This window comes from Furipterus horrens, unplaced genomic scaffold, assembly GCF_987537825.1.
Source record: "Furipterus horrens unplaced genomic scaffold, mFurHor1.1.pri manual_scaffold_2, whole genome shotgun sequence".
Taxonomy (NCBI): Eukaryota; Metazoa; Chordata; class Mammalia; order Chiroptera; family Furipteridae; genus Furipterus; species Furipterus horrens.
Window position 1 is genome coordinate 132,533,699 of NW_028327172.1, and position 22,991 is coordinate 132,556,689.

General features: G+C 34.6%; 1 protein-coding gene across 2 annotated transcripts in view; it reads left to right on the forward strand.

The window, feature by feature from the left end:
* NET1 (neuroepithelial cell transforming 1) overlaps positions 1-22,991 on the forward strand; it is a 37,446-nt gene that overhangs the window by 11,322 nt on the left and 3,133 nt on the right. The window contains exons 2-8 of one of the 2 annotated variants that reach the window (XM_090266457.1): positions 556-622; positions 6,831-6,890; positions 20,837-20,944; positions 21,381-21,548; positions 21,948-22,010; positions 22,338-22,434; positions 22,558-22,634. In XM_090266457.1, coding sequence (XP_090122583.1) covers positions 556-622; positions 6,831-6,890; positions 20,837-20,944; positions 21,381-21,548; positions 21,948-22,010; positions 22,338-22,434; positions 22,558-22,634 — 640 coding nt within the window. Of the gene's footprint in view, positions 1-555; positions 623-6,830; positions 6,891-15,622; positions 15,891-20,836; positions 20,945-21,380; positions 21,549-21,947; positions 22,011-22,337; positions 22,435-22,557; positions 22,635-22,991 lie in introns of those variants that run through there. The other variant, XM_090266456.1, reaches the window with a different exon arrangement.

Sequence of the window (22,991 nt, forward strand, 5' to 3'; positions counted from 1 at the left end):
AGTAAAATCTGTCACCTAATAATAAAAAATCCTAGTGAAATTTTAATCTTGGTTTATTAAATCTTTTTTTTTAATAGTTACATGAAAGAGACAGTGAAATGCAAATTAAATACATTTTGGTTTTTTATTAAGAATACCTTTTTCTTGTTTTTAAAATATTAGGCATGAATGTTAAATTTTATCAAGTAATTGTTAGCATAATTTACTGTTTTTATTTAACTTATTAGTGTAATATATGAAGAGATTTCATATAATCGAACAATGTATATGTTCCTAAAACTCTGCTTGGCTTTGTGAATTTTTGTTTTTAAATACTCTTAATCTATTCACTAATGTTATAAAGGCTCTGTCAACTTTGTAAAGACTCTGAAAGCGACTAGAACCTATACCCTGATTTTTTTTTTTTTTGCATACTCTCCCAGATATTTCTATGATTGAATGACTAAAAGGCTAAACAGTTTTGAAACTGAAAAAAAAAAAAAGTTGTATCTGTCTACTGCTTTATTTTTCTGACATTACTCTTAACTTATTTATTGTTTTAACTTGTATTAACAGATATTCTCTTAGGAGAGGTAGCTCCTTCACATTTTTAACACCTGGCCCCCATTGGGACTTCACTTTGGTGAGTAGATGCCTCAGTTTTTATTATTTCAAGACATTATAATTAGTTTCTGGGTTGTCTTTCAGTCTGGTGTACAGCTCAGTTGTCTATTTCTCTCAACATCTTTGGCAGCCTAATTGGATTCTTTTCCGCTAACACTCTAAAAGAAAATTTTTTATTTCAATTAAATATGAACTCTGTTTTGAAAAGTACCAGACCCATTCATCTTTAACTCTATGTAATCATTTCTCTTACTCCCACCAGTATTAAAGTTACGAGACTATGTTATAAAACTTGAACTTATTTTTATGTACATACTCTTAACAGCTATTTTCATGGTTGAAAACAATATATAAATATAAGATATAAAGAAAGAATTACTTTCTGTTATTAATCATTTTAGTATAGAGGGACTGCTTCATTATTTTTAGAATTAGACTTTACAGAGGCATCTAACTTTGTGCAAAGTGACACCAGAAAGTTAATTATTTTTGTAGTTAAAAACTTATAGTATTCATATAAATAAAGTATGTATTGGGTTGGCCAAAAAGTCTGTTACATTTTTTCCGTAAAATAAAAGACATTTTTCTATCTTTTTAAGTATATTTTATTGATTATGCTGTTACAGTAGTCCCTTCCCTCCAGCAATCCCACCCTCCTTAGTTCATGTCCGTAGGTTGTGCGCTAAGTTCTTTGACTTCACCCTTTCATATATTATTCTTAACTTCTTCCTGTCTATTTTGTACCAATCAATTATGCTTCTTAGTCCTTGTACTATCTCCTCATTTCTCCCCCTCCCCCCTCCCAGCTGATAACCCTCTAAATGATTCCTGTACCTATGATTCTGTTCCTGTTCTGCTTGTTTGCTTAGTTTGTGTGGGCTTTTTTTTTAGGTTCTGTTGTTGATAGTTGTGAGTTATTTTAATGTTCATAGTTTTGATCATTTTCTTAAATAAATAAGTCCATTTAACATTTCATATAATAATAGATTGGTGATGATGAACTCCTTTAGCTTTACCTTGTCTGGGAAGCTCTTTATCTGCCCTTCCATTCTAAATGATAGCACTGCTGGTAGAGTAATATTGGTTGCAGCTCCTTGTTTTTCATCACTTTGAATACTGCTTGCCAGTTTCTTCTTGCCTACAAAGTTTCTTTTGAGAAATCAGCTGATAGTCTTGTAGGCATCCCTTCGTAGGTAACTCTCTGCTTTTCTCTTGCTGCTTTTAAGATTCTCTTTATCTTGAATCTTTGGCATTTTAATTACAATGTGTTTTGGTGTGGTATTCTTTGGGTCTAGCTTGTTTGGGACTCTGTGCTTCCTGGACTTGTATGTCTATTTCCTTCACCAAATTTGGGGGGTTTTCCTTCATTATTTTTTTACTTAAGTTTTCAATTTCTTTCTTTTCCTCTTCTCCTTCTTGGCACCCCTGTGATTCGGATATTGGTATATTTAAAGTTGTCCCAAAGGTTCCTAAGCGTCTCCTCGTTTTTTTTTTTTGTTTGTTTGTTTGTTTTTTCAATTCTTGTTTCTTCATACTGTACTGGTTGACTTTATTTTTCCTTGTGTTCCAAATCACTGATTTGACCCCGATTTCCTTCCCTTCATCATTGGTTCTGTGTGGATTTTCCTTTGTTTCAATTAGCCCAGACTTCACTTTTTTCCTTCTGCATTTGCCATACTCATGCATATCTGTCAAGTCTGTGGCCATCTTTATCAACAGTATTTTGAACTCTGTGTCTATTAGGTTGGTGGTCAGTGGTCACATCCAGTCCTTGTAGTTGACTGGCCTGGGTAAATACCTCCCATTGATCTGCCAACAGCAACCAAGGCTCAATTACAAGGGGAGGTTGTACTCAACCCACACAAAGGGCAACCTGGAGTACCAAGCTTGGGTGATAAGGGATGCTGTGCCACTAGACCCTACAGAACACTTACTACATTAGACCATACTATCAAGACACAGAGTTAAAGCAACTCTACCCAATACACAGAAACAAACAGAGGTGGCTGCCAAATTGTTGAGGTGAAGAAATATGGTTCAAATGAAAGGACAGAACAAAACCGCAGAAAAAGAACTAAACGAAGTGGAGATAAGCAGTCTATCAGATGCAGAATTCAAAGCACTGGTAATCAGGATGCTCAGAAATGATTCAGTATAGTCACAAAATAAAGGAAGAAGTGAAGGTTATACAAAGTGAAATAAAGAAAAATATACAGGGAACCAACAGTGATGGGAAAGAAACTGGGATTTAAATCAACAATTTGGAACAAAAGGAAGAAACACACTCAACCGGAACAGAAATAAGAAACAAGAATTGGGGAAAAAAAGCAAGGAGAGGCTTAGGAATCTCTAGGACAACTTTAAACATACCAACATTCGAATCATAGGGGTGCCAGAACTAGAAGAGGAAGAGCAAGAAATTGAAAACTTATGTGAAAAAATAATGAAGGAAAACTTCCCTAATTTGGCGAAGGAAGTAGACATAGAAGTCCAGGAAGCACAGAAAGTCGCAAATTACTTGGACCCAAAGAGGACCACACCAAGACACATCGTAATTAAAATGCCAGAGGTTCAAGGTAAAGAGAGATTCTTAAAAGCAGCAAGAGAAAAGCAAAGCGTTTCCTACGAAGGAGTTTCCATAAGACTATTAGCTAATTTCTCAAAAGAAACTGTGCAGGCAAGAAGGGACTGGCAAGAAGTATTCAAAGTGGTGAAAAGCAAGGACCTGCAATCAAGATTACTCTATCCAGCAAAGCTATCATTTAGAATGGAAGGGCAGATAAAGAGCTTCCCAGACAAGGTAAAGCTAAAGGAATTCATCATCACCAAACCATTATTTAAATGAAATGTTAAAGGGACTTATTTAAGAAAATGATCAAAACTATGAACATTAAAATGGCAATAAACTTCCAACTGTCAACAACTGAATCTAAAAAAAAAAAAAAAAGGAAAGAAAAACTAAGCACACAACCAAAACCAGAACAGAATTATAAGTATGGGGATCATTTGGAGGAATATCAGCTGAAAGTGGGAAATGTTGCAGGTATCAAGAAGCATACTTGGTAGGAACAAAGTAGACAGGGGGATATTAAGAATAGTATAAGAAAGGGTGAAGGTAAAGAACTTACATGCAAGACACAGAGACATGTACAAAGAGGGGCGATTGCTGTAGGGAAGTGGGGTATCCGGTGTAGGAGAGCAAAGGGAAAAAATTAGAGACAACTCTAACAGTATAATCAATAAAATATACTTAATAATTAAAAAAAAAAAAAAGAGGACACCTAGTTACGTGGAAATATACCACATTCAAGCAAGGGAAGACTCAATAGCATAAAAATGTGAATTCTCCCCCAAAGTAATAAATTCAGTGTAACTTTGATAGAAATCCCATTGGAGTATAATAGATTTCATTCTATAATTCACATGGAAAAGTAGAAGACCCAGAACAGCAAAACTAGTGTACCAGTCAGGCAGCATATGACTTACTGTATTAGCTATTAAGACTTACTCCAAAGGTACAATAATTACACAGCATAATATGGGTATAGATATGGATTAATCAATGGAACCAAACAGAGAACCCATTAACTGACTCAGTATATTTGAGAACTTACTGTATCAAGCATTTTGAAGGAATGGTGCTCTCAACAAGTGGTGTTAGGGGTGGGCTGACATGTTGGCTATATCACCTCATACAACAAACATACAAAAATAAATTCTTGATGAACTGAATAAATATGAAAAACAGAACTTTAAGAAAATACAGTAGAATGTTTTAAAATCTGTTAATTCTTTATATATATGCCTACACACATATACAGTTTTATATAAATGCATAATTATGGTCATGTATGTGCATTTTTTCCCTCAGTATAATTGTTTTGCTTGGCAGTTTTCTGCCCTGTGTTCCTCCCTCTATAAGTCTTTCTTCCATCCCAACCTCCACTGTGACCCATGTCAGCAGCACTGTTAATGTTTCCCTCTATATTTTGCTCATATAGTTATTTACAAATACACGGCCTCACAGATAAAATATGCATATGCAGGTTTTTTACTTAGTTTGATTTTCAAAGTTAGAATTATATTGTTTATACTTTTCTTCTGCATCCTCCGGATCTTGAATTCTATTACTTCATTTTTTAGTTTTTTCTAAGTCTGATTTATGTTGGGGGTTTTTTTTTTTTTCATGTCTTATGTCATTTCTTAATGTCTTTTAGCTAAATTTGAAATAGTATGTTATAGTTTTTCTCTGCTTCTTTGAACATTGCCTTCTGAGGTACCTTCATTCCTTGTAGGATTGTTATTCTGACACTTATTCTCTTTTTTTCTTAAGAGTTATTTTGTGAAGGATGTGATTTGGAGGGTTTGCTGTTCTTTTTAGTGTGAATGTAGTTTTCCTGAACTTTTAAAAGAATGAGGCTTGGTTCAGATGGGTTTTCTAACTTGTTTTCTTGTTGGCTGGCTTCTGAGACTTTCAGGCTCCACATATTTTCCCTGCTTCTATCAGGACTTTGTCTTTCTTTTTTTCTATTGTCCCTGTCCTGCTCAATTTTGATTCTACTCCCACCACTTTCTCTTCAAGGTAATTACTTTGGGCAATGAGAAAAGCATATCTTTTTCTAGTGAAGACTCCCTTTGTCCCATAAAATAATATGTGTTCCTTTTTAAAGAAACTGTTGCCTTTATGTATAAAAACATATTTACTTTTTCTCTAACAAGTATAGGCAGCCCTTGACTTACATAAGAGTACAGTTCTGAAAAACTTTACATAAGTAAATTTTTAATAGGGTGGAATCACTTTACAACAATAAAGATTTAGTCAGGGGGTGCTATTTAGACAGTATATATATGGTGGAGGTAATTTATGAGCATCCCTCATTAAAATATTCTTCTAAATAACAACCAGAGGGCTCACTTTTTTATTTTATTTTTATTTTTTATAGTGTTCTGTACTTTTCCAAGTACAGGTCTTTTCCCTCCTTGGTTAATTCCTAAGTACGCTATTTTTCTTGTTGCTATAGTAAGTGAGGTTTTTTTTTCTAGTTTTTATGTCTGATATTTCATTGTTGGTATACAGAAATGCTTTTGATTTCTGAATATTGACTTTGTATCCCGCAATTTTGCCAAGTCCACTTATTAGGTCAAGTGGTTTTTTGGTGGCGCCTATAGGATTTTCTATGTACACTAATCATGTCATCTACAAATAATGACAGTTTTACTTCTTTCCAATTTGGATGCCTTTTATTTCTTTTTTCTTGTATGATTGCTGTGGCTAGAACTTCCAAGACTATATCGAAGAGAAGTGGAGAGAGTAGATATCCTTGTCTTGTTCCTGATCTTAGGGGAATAGGTTTAGTTTTTGCCCATTGACTATGATGTTGGCTGTAGGTTTCTCGTATATGACCTTTATTGTGTTGAGATATGCTCCTTTTATTCCCACTTTGCTAAATGTTTTTATCATAAATGGGTGCTGTACTTTATCAAATGCTTTTTCAGCCTCTATTGATGTGATCATGTGATTTTTGTCTTTCATTTTGCCTATGTGATGTATTATGTTTATTGATTTGTGAATATTATACCACCCTTGCATTCCTGGGTTGAATCCTACTTGATCATAGTGTATGATCTTTTTAATGTATTACTGGATCCAGTTTGCCATTATTTTGTTGAGAATTTTAGCCTCTAATGTTCATCAGCAATATTGGTCTGTAGTTTTCTTTCTTTGTTGTGTCCTAACCTGGTTTTGAAATTAGAATAATACTGGCCTCATAGAAAGAATTTGGGAGTCTTCCTTCCTCTTGGATTTTTTTGAATAATTTGAGAAGGATAAGAATTAGTTTTTCCCTAAATATTTTGTAAAATTCACCTGTGAAGCCATCTAGTCTGAAGCTTTTGTTTGCTGGGAAGTTTTTGATTACTGTTTCAATTTCACTAGTTGTTACTGGTTTATTCAGGTTTTCTGGGTCATCTTGATTCAGTTTTGTAAGATTATATGTTTCCAGAAATTTGTCTGTTTCACCCAGGTTGTCAAATTTCTTGTCATATAGTTGTTCATAGTAATTTCTTACAATCCTCTCTATTTCTGTGGTATTGGTTGTGTGTCTCCTCTTTCATTTCTGATTTTATGTATTTGGGTCAAAGGCTTCACTTCTTAAAGTGATTTTTCTAGTTGTATGGAATAATATGCATTCCTCCTATGTAAGAATGAACTATTTTTTGTCTTATAGAAAAGAAAACGAAGAGCAAAAGATGATGATGTCATAAGCCTTAGCAGCCTTGATCTGAAGGTAAGCCTTACTGCTCTGTAAAAAAAAGCACTTAAAAATATGCAGGCAGCATTTATTTCTGTGTTATAAGAACAATGAATGTGTTTTTGTGTTTTTACATTTTTTAAGTGTAAAACAGAATGATATTGACTGTTACAGATAGCCTCCGTTTTCTGTTCTACTTTGTTAAGAATAACTGGTGATCACATATTCATATGTCTAAGGAAACCAGGCCTAAAATATATGCAAAGAAAGGAGGTAGGATAAGGACTGTGGTGAAAGGGCACGTGCCATACCCATCCTGAAAGAGGAAGCTGCTACTCTGCTCTAGCCCATTGCTGCACGTAGGACTGTCAAAATCTGGATTTTTTGTTAAATCTCCTGAATTTTAACAGTTGGATCCAATTTTTTCTAAAAAACATGCAAGCCAAATAAGTCAGATGTGGTCCATGACACTGGAAGTGTGCGACCTGTGGAAAACTAAAACTCAATGAATGCATGCTTAAAAATAATTATGTCCTTTAGTGTACAATTGTAGTTAAGTCCAATAACCTGGTAACTTTGGGGTTACTTATTCTATTTTTATCATTTGGCAAATTTTATGGAACTGCGAATTGAACTGGCAACCCTTTGGTTCACAGGCTGGCACTCAATCCACTGAGCCATACTAGCCAGGGCCAATTATGCTTCTTAATCCCTGCACCATTTATACTTACATTGGATTTGTTTAAAAACTCATCTTCCTTTTTGTCTCATTTTTTTATCTTAATGCATTAGTCATTGTTTTTTAATTCTGAAGAAATTTTTTTTTTAATTTTTTTCTTAGTTCTATCACCTTATTTCAAATTTTCCTTTCTCTACCTAATTTCTGAGTTTTATGTTTCCTATCTTTTATGATTTTCTTTTTTAATGCTATAGAGACATTATTCTACTCTGTATTTTCTGTTTTGTTATAATATTTTTAAATGAGGTTCATGATTCCTTTTTGTTGTTCATTTACATTTTTAAGAGCCATGAGTTTTCTTGTATTTTTAGGTCAAGATAGCCTGTTTTCAGTTTCATAACTCTAGAGCTCCCTCTTCTGTTGTTTTCACAGTGATTTAAAAAAATTCTTCCTGGTGCTTTCTGAAATCTTTTCTGCTCCACTTTTATCCAAACTTTTTCTTGACTTTGCTGCTGTTGCCCTGTTCTCAATTTTAATCCTATTCCTGGAAGTTTTTCTCAGAGCAGTTTAGTTTCCAGAATTTATGTGGCCCCCCCCAGATTGCTTCAGCTCCTATAAATGCCTTGCATAGCAGTGTTATTGTCCTCAGCCTAAAAATTTGATCCTTAGAGTCCTTCCAGGTTAAACTATTATTCTAAAACTAGCATGTCATTGTGGGGGTTCCCCTAGTCTCAGGCCATGAAAGAAGCCCATTTTCCTTACCTTTATTTCTTTGTCCACGAAGACTGACACCATGAGGGGGTCACGGCTGTCTGGTCTATCTCTCACTGTCTGACAAACAAAAGATTTTGATGGAAATATTATCTCTTCATTTTGTTGTAGATTAGGTTTTCTGTTTTGCTGTGCTGTTCTATCTGCTAATTGTTTTTTTTTAAAAGTGAAGAACTATCAAAGATTTAATGTGTTAATGAATGAACCAACAGAATGGTAAAGCTGGTCAAAGGACTATAGGAAACAGTCTTGACTGGGGCTGCTAGCACACCAGGCACTGCTGTTCAAACAGCAAGTGGTTTCCTGCCTTGGAAAGCACAGTCTAACTTGAGAACCTTAGCGATAGGCATTGAAATCCTCTTCCTGGCCTTGCCAGAGACATCACACAGCATTCTTATCTACTGTAGGTACCTCAAGCTTGATCGGAATGCTGGGTCACATGGCTTGAGAAGCAGGGCAGCTTGCACCACGGCCTGGACCTGCTATAGAGACCTCTCTTGCTCTGGATCCCACACAGAACTGTCAGTGTTTCAGATTACCCTATTAATGGGTCAGAGCAGAGTTTCCAAATGCAGTATATGTGCCCTCCAGCAGGAGTTGTACCTAGTGCCATGATCCTTTCTTCATAGTAGGTGGTACAAAATGTAATAACTCATTTTTTACCATGGAGGGGAGGTCCCAAGCCATTGGCTTCATGTCATTAAACCTATTAAAACTTTTCTAATATTGTGGTCCCTGAATTTTCTTGGCATGCATTTGACTTTTTATGGTATCCAGAATCCTTGCCATTTTCTGTTCACCCGTCCTATTAGTATGATGTAATCAATATATTAGACTAACATGATGTTCTGTGGATATCAAGGTCCATGTGGACACTGGCAGAAAACAGAAAAGTAAAGAGCCTCAGAACATGAAAAATACTGCTGTTCCCACGTAAAAGCTAACTACTTTTGGTCCTCTTTACTAATGGCAATTATAAAGAATACAGGGGCTAGATCAGTAGCCATCTACCAAATGCTAGTGTATGTGTTGATCTGTTGCAGTAAAGGTTCTATATCTTGCACAATAGCTTAGGTTAAAGTTTTGTTAAGTTTTAGTTAATTTTACAGCAGTCTATGGTTAGCCATCACAATCCCTCTCATTGTAGAAGGCATACAGAGTAATTGAATGGAGATGCAGTAGAGACTACCACTCCTGCCTACTCTAACTTTGATGTCTATCTGTACATTTTCTCTTGGTGTGCAGCTTCTATTTATTATTTTGGCCCAGGTGTAGGAGGTGAAATTTTAGGGGTTCCACTGGCCTTTCTGGTCATAATGACTCGGAGAATATTATAAAGGAATATTATAAAGGTTACCAGCTGCTTTTTCAAGGCTTTTAAATCAATTAACAAAAGCCAGCCAGCTCCGCAGTTATTACAATTACTATTGCCTCTATGTTGTTCATTTGCCATGATTGCTATGTAAGCTGTTACTTCACTGCTGCATCTGTACCCAAACACACCTGTAGTCCTTACCATCATTTTACCAGCGTGACCCAGTTCCAGAATCCCATCCTGTGTGTGTAATCTCTAGGGCCAGTCTCAATGTCAGTGTTTTAGCCAGGATTCCCTCCAGAAATCAGAACCTGAACTTATATAAGTGGTTAAGCTAGTCAACACTGTAGATAACTGAGGATTACTGTAGACAACTGAGGATTGATCTTGCTGGGACCTTCTGTAGATTTATGTAATATACAGTGCAGAATTGTCTTCTCAAGGGACTGAAAGGGGAGCCTTTTATCCACTAGCTCCTGTGCTCCCTTAATCAACAGTTGCCCCATTGGGTATTAATCCCATACTCTACCAGGCTACACACAACTACATGTCACACTGGCATCCAAGAAGCCCAGGGTGGAAAGCAAGAGGTACATGGTGCAACTGAGGCACGGTGCTGTCGTGGAACTGGTTGCTGCAGGAGCAGCAACAACTGAAGTAAAAAGTGGGCTGAAAAAATAGAAGGCTGGGCACTGGCCCTAGCTGAGTTTCAGGGGGAAATCCCACTCAAAATCTAGTTACATGAACATAAGTGATCTTACATTATACTGGAAATTATTTGTTGTCCTATGTACTTGAAATAAAAAGTCACCACTAACAGTACCCCCATTTTCTTTGCAAAAAGAACCATGGTTTCAATAATACCAAACTTCTTAGCCTGTCAACTATTCTATTTGTAGTCTTTCTAGTAGTATTTAATTAATCTGAATTGATCTTTCCCAAACCAAATTTTTAGTAACGATTGGAGACACTCAACTTTTTAATCTAAATAGTTTTTTAAAACTCAGATCCACATATAACTTCATTACTAACTTCTTTGTTGTTGTTTTAACTCATTACTAGATAGCTTGGAACTCTAGTTTTTCTGAACTTGTATTTTGCTAATATTTCAGTCAGTGCTTCTTTTTTAGTAAGATTTGAAATTCTGCCCTGGCTAGTGTGGCTTAGTGGGTTGGGTGTCATCCTGCAGGCCGGAAGGTCACCAGTTTGATTTCTGGTCAGGACACATGCCTGGGTTGGGAGCCAGCTCCCTGGTTGGGGCATGCAAGAGGCAACCAGTCACCAATTGCTGTTTCTCTAGCATATTCATGATCCTCTTCCTCTCTTTCTCCCTCCCTTACCCTTTCTCTAAAAATAAATAAATCTTTTTTAAAAAAAGATTTGAAATTCTATTTTTAACTAACCTATTTTTAGTGAGATCGTACTAGTTAGTTGTATCTTGAACTCTAGAGTTTTAAAGTGGAATATAGTTTTCTTAAATCTAGAAAATCTTTTTATACACTTGTGTGATTTTTATATATGTTTATTTTAGTAGTATAAAACATGAGAGCTACACAATGCTGAGAAGATAAATTTTACTGTCATCCATATTTCTCTACAGATTAAAAGATTGTTTATGTATTCCTCCATATAAGATCCTTGCAAACAATTACCAAGTTGAAAACAGGTTGGCAATTGCGTTTCATATTATTACTTGTAGAGGGCAGCAAAGAGCTTAGATTTAGTTTTCTCTTTGCCCATAATGGCTTTCCTAGCTTAATTTCTAGTTATTTGTTATTGTTCCAGACAAAAGTAAATACAAACATAATATCTAGACTAAAAAAAGTAAAGATTATTCTTCAGCTCTAATTTATTTCTAAATTTTAGAATTCTAATTTCACATCAAAGGAAGAGAAAGGTTAAGTATAGCGTAGCAGTCCTTTTTCTATGGAGAAGGGAAGCAATGTAATCTTTCTCCTTGCCTTCTTCATTTTTTTTAGGAAATAAAGCATTGAAAGCCCCATAAAAGCAGAAGAACAGAGGCTATAACTAAACCTGGTCTTTGAAAACTAGTGACTTTACCAAAAACTTGATATTTTTTTACAAAGCTGCATTATTTTTAGATAACTCAGTTGCTTTAAGTCTATAAATGCTAGGTTTTCTACAAACATAGAGGACACTTAACCAGTCTGTACTCAATTATATCATTTGTAGAAAATTATATAAATAGTTGCTATTAATAATATAATCATTAAATAAATCACCAGTTGAAATAAGATCTTTTCTAAAACTTAAGCAATCTTTTTACTTACCTGCCTTGATATAAAAAGGCTAGAAGGCAAATAATCTCAGTTTTGGGGGTGGGAGGGAGTTCTTCCTTGTCAAATGCCAGAAGTTATTCAGCAAACACTGGCCTAAGACTAGGAGACTGAATTTTTAAACCTAGCTCTGCCCACAGCATGACAGTGGGCGCTGACTGAGCACTGAGCATGCACCCAACATGCACTAAAGGTGTTACATTTAGTGACTTCCCTGGAAGCTATATTCTAATAGGAGTTAAGCAGAACAGATTCGAACCTATCCAGCCATTGATTAAGCATTCAACTTTCTAAATTTTCTGAGTCTAGATTCATCATCTGTAAAATGGAGGTAATAATACATGTTTTATAAAGCTGATTAAAGAAGATAACATGCATAAAGCTCCTAGCACAGAGTAAGAACTCAAATTTCCCTTTCATTTCTTATGGATGTCTTTCAATTTCCTCCTAAGAAAACTGAAGAGAATGAGTTAATAATCTCAAAGGATCTTTCCAGCCCTTTGATTTTCATGGAGTATTGTTAGGGTCAAGGTTCTCTCAAGTTCATTGCACAGAGTACTAATTGAATATCCTGTGTTCGTTGTTTATTTTTTAGGTTCTGTGTACCTTTGTCTAACTTATATTTAATCCATAAACCTGAACATTACAAATGAAACTATGGTTTTAAGGTTGGTGAATTGGGATTTTTTTTGTTCTGTGACTATTACCATTAGACCCTACTTAGCCCTGTAGGCTTTTTTTAAAGACTTCTACCTTTACCTTGGGGGTCCTCAGCTAAAGGAGAGAAATGAGAGCTATCCCTTTCCCTTATTATCTTGGCCTTACCTGTCTCAGAACTGAATGGATAAATGTAGTTTGGAGAAAGACATCAGGTATGAGACTCATGAGAATGCCCTAGAGGCTTCATTCCTCTCACTGTGGACCCAAGTGGTCGTAAAGTATTGGCCTTACTTGCATGATTTTTTAACTGATTAACTGAACCAGACTGCTGGGTTCTAGTCTACTTTCTTACAACCTCTGAGGGTTTAGGCACATCAGTGTTCTTAACTGTAAAATTAGGGAATTGGATTCCATGATCTCTAAGGTGATCCCACTTAAATACTTTTATAGAACTCTCTTCTACAGTAAAGCACTGTTAAGGCCAACCACATGACATATTGCCCATGCATGACCAGGCAATAAAGGATAGATGATGAAATATAACTAATCACCAATACTTTACAAGGCATAAAAAAGTCTCAATGCAGAAAGATGAATTATTAACATCAATACAAAACATATTAGTATTTACAGAAGTGTAGCATTGGCTCTTCCTTCAAGAAATAACATCCTGCAAACCTTAGTGGATTGTTTTTTATAGATTTTTTGTCACTATAAATAGTCTGTACCATTATTTATTTGCTCTACACACTCTTCAGCCTCTATAATCTTCTGTCTTTATTCTGCTGAACTAGCACACTTGAGGTCCTCATTAAACTTATAATTACTTAAATCCAATTTCTTACCCATCTCAACCTTTTTGCTGTAATTTAACACTTCTCCCTTTGGCATCTTGCTTTGTTTCTTTCTGCCTGTTCCTTTTGCAAAATTCTTTTTCCCTTAGCATTTCTCCAAAGTTAAATCCTTGGATCCCTGTTCCTTTTGTCCAGATTTTCTCTCCCAGGCATTTCATTCACTCCCAAAGCATCAACTCTGATCTCTGTGTATCTGCCTTCCCACTCTAAATCTACACTCTGGTCTCTTCCACATCCTTGCCAAGTATTTCCAAGCACTAGCTCAGTATTTTAATTTGCATGTTCTTCCACCACCTCAGACTCATCTAAAAGGAAATTCAGAATTTTCTTTCAAAGTTTATTCCTCCATATTTCTTTATTTACATTAGCAGTTACCCTTCAGGCATGTTATCTCTTCCATATGTTATTCTTTTCCTACCTTACAGAGTTCTTGATACCTGATTGTGACTTTTGCATTGTTTCCAGTCATTTTTAAAACTATCTTAAACACAACCTTACAACGTAACTTTCACTTATCTCTTGCATCTGCTCAATAAAACCCTCTGCTCCTCTGTCTTTACCCATAGCCTGTGACCTCACACGAAGTTCATGCCCTCATGGTCCTTTGAGAAAGCCTTGCACTTTTCCCTTGCTCAGACCTATGAAAAATATAACATGGCCTTCAAGGCATGAAATAACATCTTAAAGCCTGTTCCTCAGTGTCTTTCCTCACCTCTGCTCAGAAAACTATCAGAAGTGGTTTCTCCTTCTGAACTCCTATAGCTCTTAATAGTTATATAGCTTATTTTGGAATTTTCAAAAGCTGTCTTGTATTAATTCTTTATGTGGCCTGCCTTTACACAATGGTCTATCAGCACTTTAGGAGCAAATATGAAACCTGTATTTTTTTTGTACCACCCTCAGTATATAAAATAGTGCCTTCTACATCATAGATTTTTCAGATTTTTCTGCTCCAAATAAATGCTAAGAATAGAGATGTTTTTGCAGGTTACCAGCATTATATCAGTCATAGTAGTGTATACAGTTAGGATAAAAATCCTACCTTTCACCCTGGCTGGTGTGGCTTGGTAGATTGAGCTCTGCTCTGTGAACTGAAAGGTCACCGGCTCAGTTCCCAGTCAGGGCACATGCCTGGATTGTGGGCCAGGTCCCCATTTGGGAAAGAGTGAGAAGCAACTGGTGCGATGTTTCTCTCCTTCTTTTTCTCCCTGCCTTCCCCTCTCTCTAAAAATAAAATTTTTAAAAAGAATCTTACCTTTCAAAATAGAATACAGTATTTTCTACTAAAGAAGAAAATCTGCTGCATAGCAGGCCTACCAAACCAACAGAAGTAGTGCTTTTTCATAGGGGAAAGGGTTTAGGCTAGAAATTTAGAGACATTGGGCAGGTCATTTTACCTCTGTGAACCTCACTTCTTCAGCTGTAAAATGCAAGACTTAAAGTATTTGTAACTGCTTTTAAGTCTAAGAAATACTGAACTTTTAAACTGAGGTGATTCAATTATACTTTATTTACTTCAGAAACAGAGTGACCTGAAGTGTGTTTGTTGTACTTTATTAATCTTAAGAAAAAATGGTGGGAACCAATTTCTAAAGACTTAGATAATTTTACAATTGTGTATATACATGTCGTCGGCAGCCGTCCGTCTCGAGAGACGATGGTGTAGCTTCTTAAGAGTCTATCTGCACCGCCGAGAATGGCTGTGCAGTCCGACTCGGGAGTGACACGGTATCTGTCTCCTCCCGTGTACTCATGTAATATAAAGGCAAGGCCCCTCGATAATTAGGCTTTTCTAAAGTATATACACTTATTTAACTCTGATTTATGATTTTCTTAAAGTTGTCAAATTGTCCGTACTAAATTTCTTTTTAGGTAATAGGGTTTTATAGAAAAGGTATCCCTATGTGTTACTAAGTACTAAAGTAGGTAATCTAGATAAGCAATTAAGTTTCCCTTAGGGAATGCTTTTAAATCAGGAAAAACCTTACATTTACCCAGTTTCCTTTTCCCTCTGGACTTACTGTAGACATTCCAGATCTCTTGATAAGTGCTTTCTCTTGCACAGTGAAAACTGAGAAGCCTAGGTGTGCTCTGCTGTCAGTTAGCTGGAGTCACGTGTTTATTAGGTGCCCGCCCACTGGAGCCTAGTCCGAAATTGGCCCCGCCCACAGAGCCTTGAGGTCTGTGCTTTTTCACTGCTGCTCCCAGAGGCAGTTAGTTCCACCACAAGGAAGAGGCATGGGCAAATGGCTGCCAAGGGTGGCTGAGCACTCAGAAGAAAAGCCTGTGTGTCTGTGTAGTGCTTGGTTATAGGACTGACTTGGATGTGGATTAATTCTAAAGATTTTAAGGGATACTTGGTGAAGCATGGTGGCGCGTGATGAAATTGGAGGTCTCCTACCTATTAAAAGGACTATACGAGTCCTAGATGTGAATAATCAGTGTTTCAGAGAACCAGAGGTAAGACTTAGAGAAAAATTAAGCCAAAGGCGTGTTTTCTAACTCCACAGAACTTTAAGGTTTTTAACAATTTATAAACAGAATAATTTTAAACTTTTGATCTGACTGAGTTAAAATGTGTGACTGATTTATATGCAAGTTTGAAACTTATCTAGGAATTTAGATATAAGTTTAGGAACTGTAGTATAGTTAGGTTTATACATAGCATAGCATGAGTGTATGCAAACTTTATACAAAAAAGAAAAAAAATGGAAATGTTATGCTATTCAATTTGGTTAAATTGGTCATATCTCTGATGCTTAATATAGTTACTACTTTTTTTTAACTTGCATTTATATTACCTAGTCTTAGGAAGTGCTTTATGGAGTAAGACTCCCCTGCCAGTTAATGCTGTGAACAAACTGCAGCTACAATGCTCTCTGACGTAGAGCTTATTTTTATTTTTCTTTCCGTATCTAATAAATTGTGTGAACTTTTTTCTTCTGAAAGAAAAATATGTTAAAACATTTTCTCCAATGAATTCTTATTTAGCTACTGTCACCCTTCTTGCTTTATTTGTCTGAGGTCATTCTAGTTTTTAAAAATCTTTATGCACATTTATCCAAATAAGTTGTGATTTGTATGTCATTTTATTTAATTTTGACAGTTGATTTAATATTATATGGGTATTCCATCTATACTATATGCTATCATATATGTGTAATACATAGTTCTCCTGTTTTCCATTAACTGCGTACACTTATCTTGATTGTGTTAATGGTTTTGTAGCTATATACATATATCAAAACTTATTAATTATATATTTTAAGTATGTGGTTTGTTGTATACTTCATTAAAGCTGTGTACCATACATACATAACACATTTTGCTAGTTAAAATAGCTGCCATGTTTAGGAGGTTTGCTTTCATTTGATGTGATTTAGCTTTGGTTTTGTTTTTCTGTTTGTTTTGTTTTGTTTTTTGCTTATGTTTTAGTTTTCTCAAACTAAGGATTTCCATTGATTAGAGCAAGTCATACGGGATCATCAGTGTAAATACTGAAACTGATCATCTCTTGGGCCATAAAGAACTATTCTTTTTTGTGTGGTTTCAGACACTAGCCATGTTCTTGTCATACTTTTATTCCAGAGATTAAAAACACCAGGAATATTGTCAGGTTTTTTTTTATGCTGGCCACACAGTTTTCAATAAACAACTAAATTTGACTATTTCAAATACTAAATAGAAATGGAAGAAATCCTATGCGATCTTATCTCACTTTTATCTTTTTTATAAGTAACTTTTTTTTCATTCTTCTTATTTTAAAGTTCTTGCCGATAGAGGAGAAAATTAGTTATCCAGTGACCCACACTAATAAACCCAGGCACATACTGTTCTTTAAGTGTCTTGATTTGGTTGATTGTATATGAGACCCTCCTGAAACTTATCCTCTTACATTACGCCATTAATAGAAGAAACCTTTTTCCAAAAAAAACTGAGTTCACAGCAGAACTTTTCCATATGCTTGCCTTTATATGCAAGGTACATCCCAGTAAAAGACTTTAAACTGATCTTAACACTTTTCTGTTTATAGATACTCAGAAAATACTGACATAAAACCTGACTTCAAGTGGATTAGTAAAATAAATAGATTGATTTAAAAAATAAGTTATTGCCTAGCTAAACTAGATAGTCTGGTTAAAAACTAACCTAAATAAACAACATAAGTTTATGGTAGAGGGTGTTGAATGTTTTTGCCCCATCTGTGTGAACTTTTGCCCTGGTGAAAGGTTGCCTATGATAGAAAGTTCCTTGAGTCTGTAAAACTTCTTGGTGTTCTTTGTTTGTTCACGTAGGTTTACAGATGGTCTTTTGAAGAGACTGTATAGTTTTAATATCTGTACCTGTTCTTTAAGCTTTTTGTATTCATCATAATGCTGTTAACGGCACTCCAAATAAAAATAAACAGCCACAGCAAAGCAAAACCATTATATAAACTTTATTTTGGGTGATGGTGGTAAGATAGGTAGACTCCTGCTCCCCCTTCCTTCATCATCTCCAAACCCTACCTGCATCCTATATATGTAGAGTCAAATGTAGGTTTAATACCAGTTCTCAAAAAACTTTGTCTTCAAAATATGTGTTGCGACAGTACAAATGTTTAGGTTCTTAATAACCAAACCAAGTAATTAAAATGGTTTGTCTGAACCTCTGAAGAAAAACTACTTCTAGTTATAGTTCACATGAGCCAAATGTTAACCTGTATTTTAAAAGACAAATTTTTTTCCCAACCTATGGGTGACTCATGAATGCCTAATCAATCCATATCACTTTTCCAAAATTTTTTTATGTATTATATTCTTTCAAATTGTATATGTATTCTGAAATTAGGAGTGAACCATAATTTTGTATTACATCTTCACACTTAAGTTATTCATTAAAATTTTTCATACTTTTGAAATATATGTGCTAAATGTTTGTGTCTGCCAAACACTTAATATGTCCTTTTAGTAAGGCAGGAAAGTTACTGTTGGGTCCCCAAAGTATGTGTGTCAAGTACAAAGGTGTCCTCCCACTGCCCCCACCACCACCACACACATTTCCTGATTTAGTACCATACTTTCTTACCAAAACATTTTAGGTCTCATGCTCTACTGACTGAGCTAGCTAGGAGCTCTTACCAAGGCATTTTAGATTAAATAAACTCTTATGACTAACATATATTTTGTGAAGAAGTGAGATTATAGATGGGTTTCTAAATGACTATGGAACATATTTAACCACCAGATACTGCTTAGCATAATATCTTGCCACCCTAAAGAGACTGCATAAACAAATCCATGATAGTTCAGGAAGATGCTTTAGATATATTTAGATTTAATTATCTAAATCTAAATTCTGAGATTTTTGTGTTTTTTTAATTTATTTTTTTACTTTGGGGGGTAAATTCTGAGTTTTAATTTTAAATATTCTATAAAGAATTTTTATCATTAATTTGATATTATGTAATAAAATAGATATCAAATATTCTTTTCCTACCAGCTAAACTAACTATTCCTTTCAAATTCACTAGGAATAGTACCTTTCCATGGATGTTTAAATTGAAATTAAATATTTTGTGATTTACTTAGGAAGTCAAATATGTTATGTTTTTAAACAAAGAAGAGGAATTAATTAAATAACATCTCTCTCCAAAAGTTGAACAGAACTTCTGACAGCTGCTTTGTTTCTAGTTAACGTTGGCATATCTTACTTTGTGAGGTAATTATGTCTCCATTCAAACAGAAGACTCTTTGTACTGTCTTTACTAAATAGAAAGGAATGCCTTATGGTAGACCTTCTGCCCATGCATGTGTCACTTCAGTCTTGCACAGATGTATAATATAAAGGCATTCACACATGTCATTGGCCACACAATGTGTCATTTTACAACATATCTTGAAAGTTTCTTTTTTAGTTCATTTAACATTTGCACGTTAGTGGCTTTATAGTCAGTTTTACTTTGGAGTTAATTATTTTGGTGGGGGCAGGGTTGGTCTACAGCTCCACCTCGTAAGACCATCAAAGGCATGAATTGATTATCTACAAAGTCTCTTTACTTTAGTAGGTGTCCTTCCTTCTTGATGTATATGTATACCTTTAGGAGCTCTAATAAGTCTTAATTCCGTCTCTGACTTTTTGAACCATTAAAGTTTCTTTCCAGAGAAAAGAAGAGTTAACTCTTTCTGCTACTTTATTCTTAAATTAAGTGGATTATTTTTACTCAGTTTCCACAGCCCTTATTTTTTTTATATGACTTCAGTCATATGAAAGAATTTTTAGGAAAAAATGTTTCATCTGTCATTTTTAAGTGGTAATTTTAACATAAATTTTTAATTATATATCTTTCTGAATTCTCATCAAAATTATTTTTTCAAGCATGCTACAATTGTCAAAGGCATAAGATACAAACAAATAATTATATTTCATAGACATTCTAAAGGACAGTCCTGTTTTATGATCTGGCTTTCTTTATTTCAATAGCTATATGAGTCACCTAATGGTATGCCTCCATTTTCCTAGCAGTAAAATTAGAATAATGTATTTCATAAATTTTTGAGATCCTTGAATAAGTGATGTTTGCTATACTGCTATTATTTTTAAAACAATACATGTAGAAAAATAACTATCCTGAATGTATATATTTTTTTCCTTTAAGTTAATAAATTGTATGAGGAAAAGTCTAATTATTTTTAAATCCCAGCATTTACATAGTAAGTGGAAATATTTCTAAGAAAGAATATTAGTAAGAGCTAAAACTTAGTATGTTCCAAACACTGTTCTGAGCCCTTTAAACATATCTTATTTAATCTTCACAACTTTAAAACAGAAGTTCTAATACTAACCTCATTTTACAAATGAGAAAACAGGCTCAGGATGTTACCTAGCAAGTGCTAGAACCAGGATTTGGGCCCAGTCTGATTCTAGAGCCTGAATGCTCTCTTAACCACTGTTCCGTACCTGAACACTTTCTTTGACCTGACTGCCATTAGTTGACATATTTCATTGTCAGACATGTTCATTTAAAAGCTGTTCTCTAAATGAATTATTTAAGAATGAAATGATATAAAGTCTGAGATTTGCTTTAAAATATTCCAGTAGGTAGGGGCAGAGATGAAACAAATTGCTAAAACAAAAACTATTAAAGCTGAGTAATTAAGTACATGGTTCAATTGCTAGTCTACACTTTTGTGTATGTTTGAATTTTTTCATAATAATAATGGTTTTTTAAAAGTTAATCTCTATTAAACTGAAAAGTTTTATAGGACTTCTTTTAATTTTAGTTTTTCTTCTGATTAATGATATTTGTTATGGTCTCAGTGATAATTCAGATATTTGACCTCCCTTTCTCATACCATTTATATTTTAATAAATGACTTCTCATTAGTGTTCTTAGTATTTTAACACAATCTATATTTGTTTTTTAGGAGCCAAGCAATAAAAGAGTTCGACCTCTAGCTCGGGTCACGTCCTTGGCAAATTTAATCTCTCCTGTAAGAAATGGAGCAGTCAGACGTTTTGGTCAGACACTGCAGGTCAGTGGAGAAGAGAATGGGGAGTGAGTAATGTAGTGAAGGGGACATTTTATAGAAGCCTAAGATTTGTATTTTCCTCTGAGTTGTACAAACATGTTTACCCTATTATACTTAAATATAAATTTTCTTTCTGGAATATGCTAGTAAGAAATGTAGTTACCAGAACCTATTTATATAACCTTGTTATATTAGTTTGTACCTTATGTCAAAGCATAGTCCCGGATATAAGATACAAAAAGTAATTTTGGCTGATAAATACTTCAAAATGATAGCTTGAAGCTTGGATAAATGATTATTTTATGCACTGAGAAATTTTCAGAACTTTGGTTTTAATTTGTCTTGTATTTTTTTTTTCCTTAGCAAAAGGAATAATTACTGTATCTTCCAAATCTTTTCTCTTTTATTCACCTCTTTTTCTTTTTCTTTTTCTTTTAAGTCATTTACCCTTCGTGGTGACAACAGATCTCCAGGTTCTGCCCAGAAATCATGGAGCAGATCAACAGTCCCAACACCTGCCAAAAGGAGAAGTAGTGTGCTGTGGTCAGAGATGTTAGACATCAGTATGAAGGAGTCTTTAACTGCGAAAGAAATCAAACGTCAGGAGGTATGCTGGCATTCAATAGCAAGACCTTATTTATTGATTTATATTTTTAAAAATAGTCTGTTTTTTAAACGTATGTTTTACAAGAAGAATAACAAATTTATGCCTGTGGCAAAAATCAACTTGCATTTTTATTTCAAGCAGCAGTTCATAACGCATGCTTGAGCAGCACTTTGTGATGAGTGGTGGTCATCAAACTTAACTCTTAATGAGAGGGTAAAATTATGAAACATGGCAACCTCTTTTGAGATTCCATTTGAACTAAACAGGTGTCAAACTGAGTCACTTTAAAAAGCACTGTTCAAAACATCAGTTAAACAATGGTACATATCAATTGCATATAATTTTCCTTTCTCAAAGGATGGAATGACCTATGATATTCGCTGTATTTTTTTTTTTTAGGCAATATATGAAATGTCCCGAGGTGAACAAGATTTAATTGATGATCTCAAGCTTGCAAGAAAGGTCAATAAATAATTTTTTTACCATATGCCCTAGTTTTTAAAAATTATATTTCACAAATTCTAAAGGATAGTTTTCTTACCTTTAGAATAAAAATAGAAAATATTTTCTGGTGTGAATACATTTTTTAGATGAGATTTATTAAATACCTCTTCAAATATGAATATCAGTAAGAGAAGATATATTTGAGGATTAAGATGTACTTTATTTTATGTGTAACAAGTAGAGTCCATGCTAGCTTTCATATAGTTAGTCATTCAAGGGACAGATCTGTCATTGTGTTTTATTTGCTTGATCTCTTTGTGTGACACATTTCTTCCACTCTGATAGGCCTACCACGATCCCATGTTAAAGCTGTCTATTATGTCAGAAGAGGAACTAACACAAATATTTGGTGATTTGGATGCTTATATACCTCTGCATGAAGGTAAAATATGCAACTTAATTTTCATTAGTATCTGAAGTAATTTTAAATCTAAGCTGCTCATTTAGTGCTGAATTATTTTTAAAATGAACCTATTATTGGTATTTCTGCCTTTTTCCACTTCAGATTTGTTGTCAAGATTAGGAGAAGCAACCAAACCTGATGGAACAGTAGAGCAGATTGGTCATATTCTTGTGAACTGGGTATGTAGCAAGTTGTTTGCTTCAGATAGTTTTTTACAGATATGTCATACTTGTCATTTTTGATAAATATCAGATTGATTTGATCCAGTAACTGAATATAGCTATAAGAAGTTATAATCTCTGTTTTAAAAATACTTTATGAGTGATAGTTTTTTGTTTTTATTTTCTTAAGTATGTTTCTCCTTGGACAGAATCCCCACACTATATGCCATTAATTATCTGCTTCATTCTAATGGTAGGCACTGTTCTAGGAGGGATCACTGGAGATTCAATGTGAATGACATTTATAATCTAGTGAGAGAACAGTCAAATATATAAACCATATCTGGGTTGGTGACTAATGTGGCAGAGGCACAC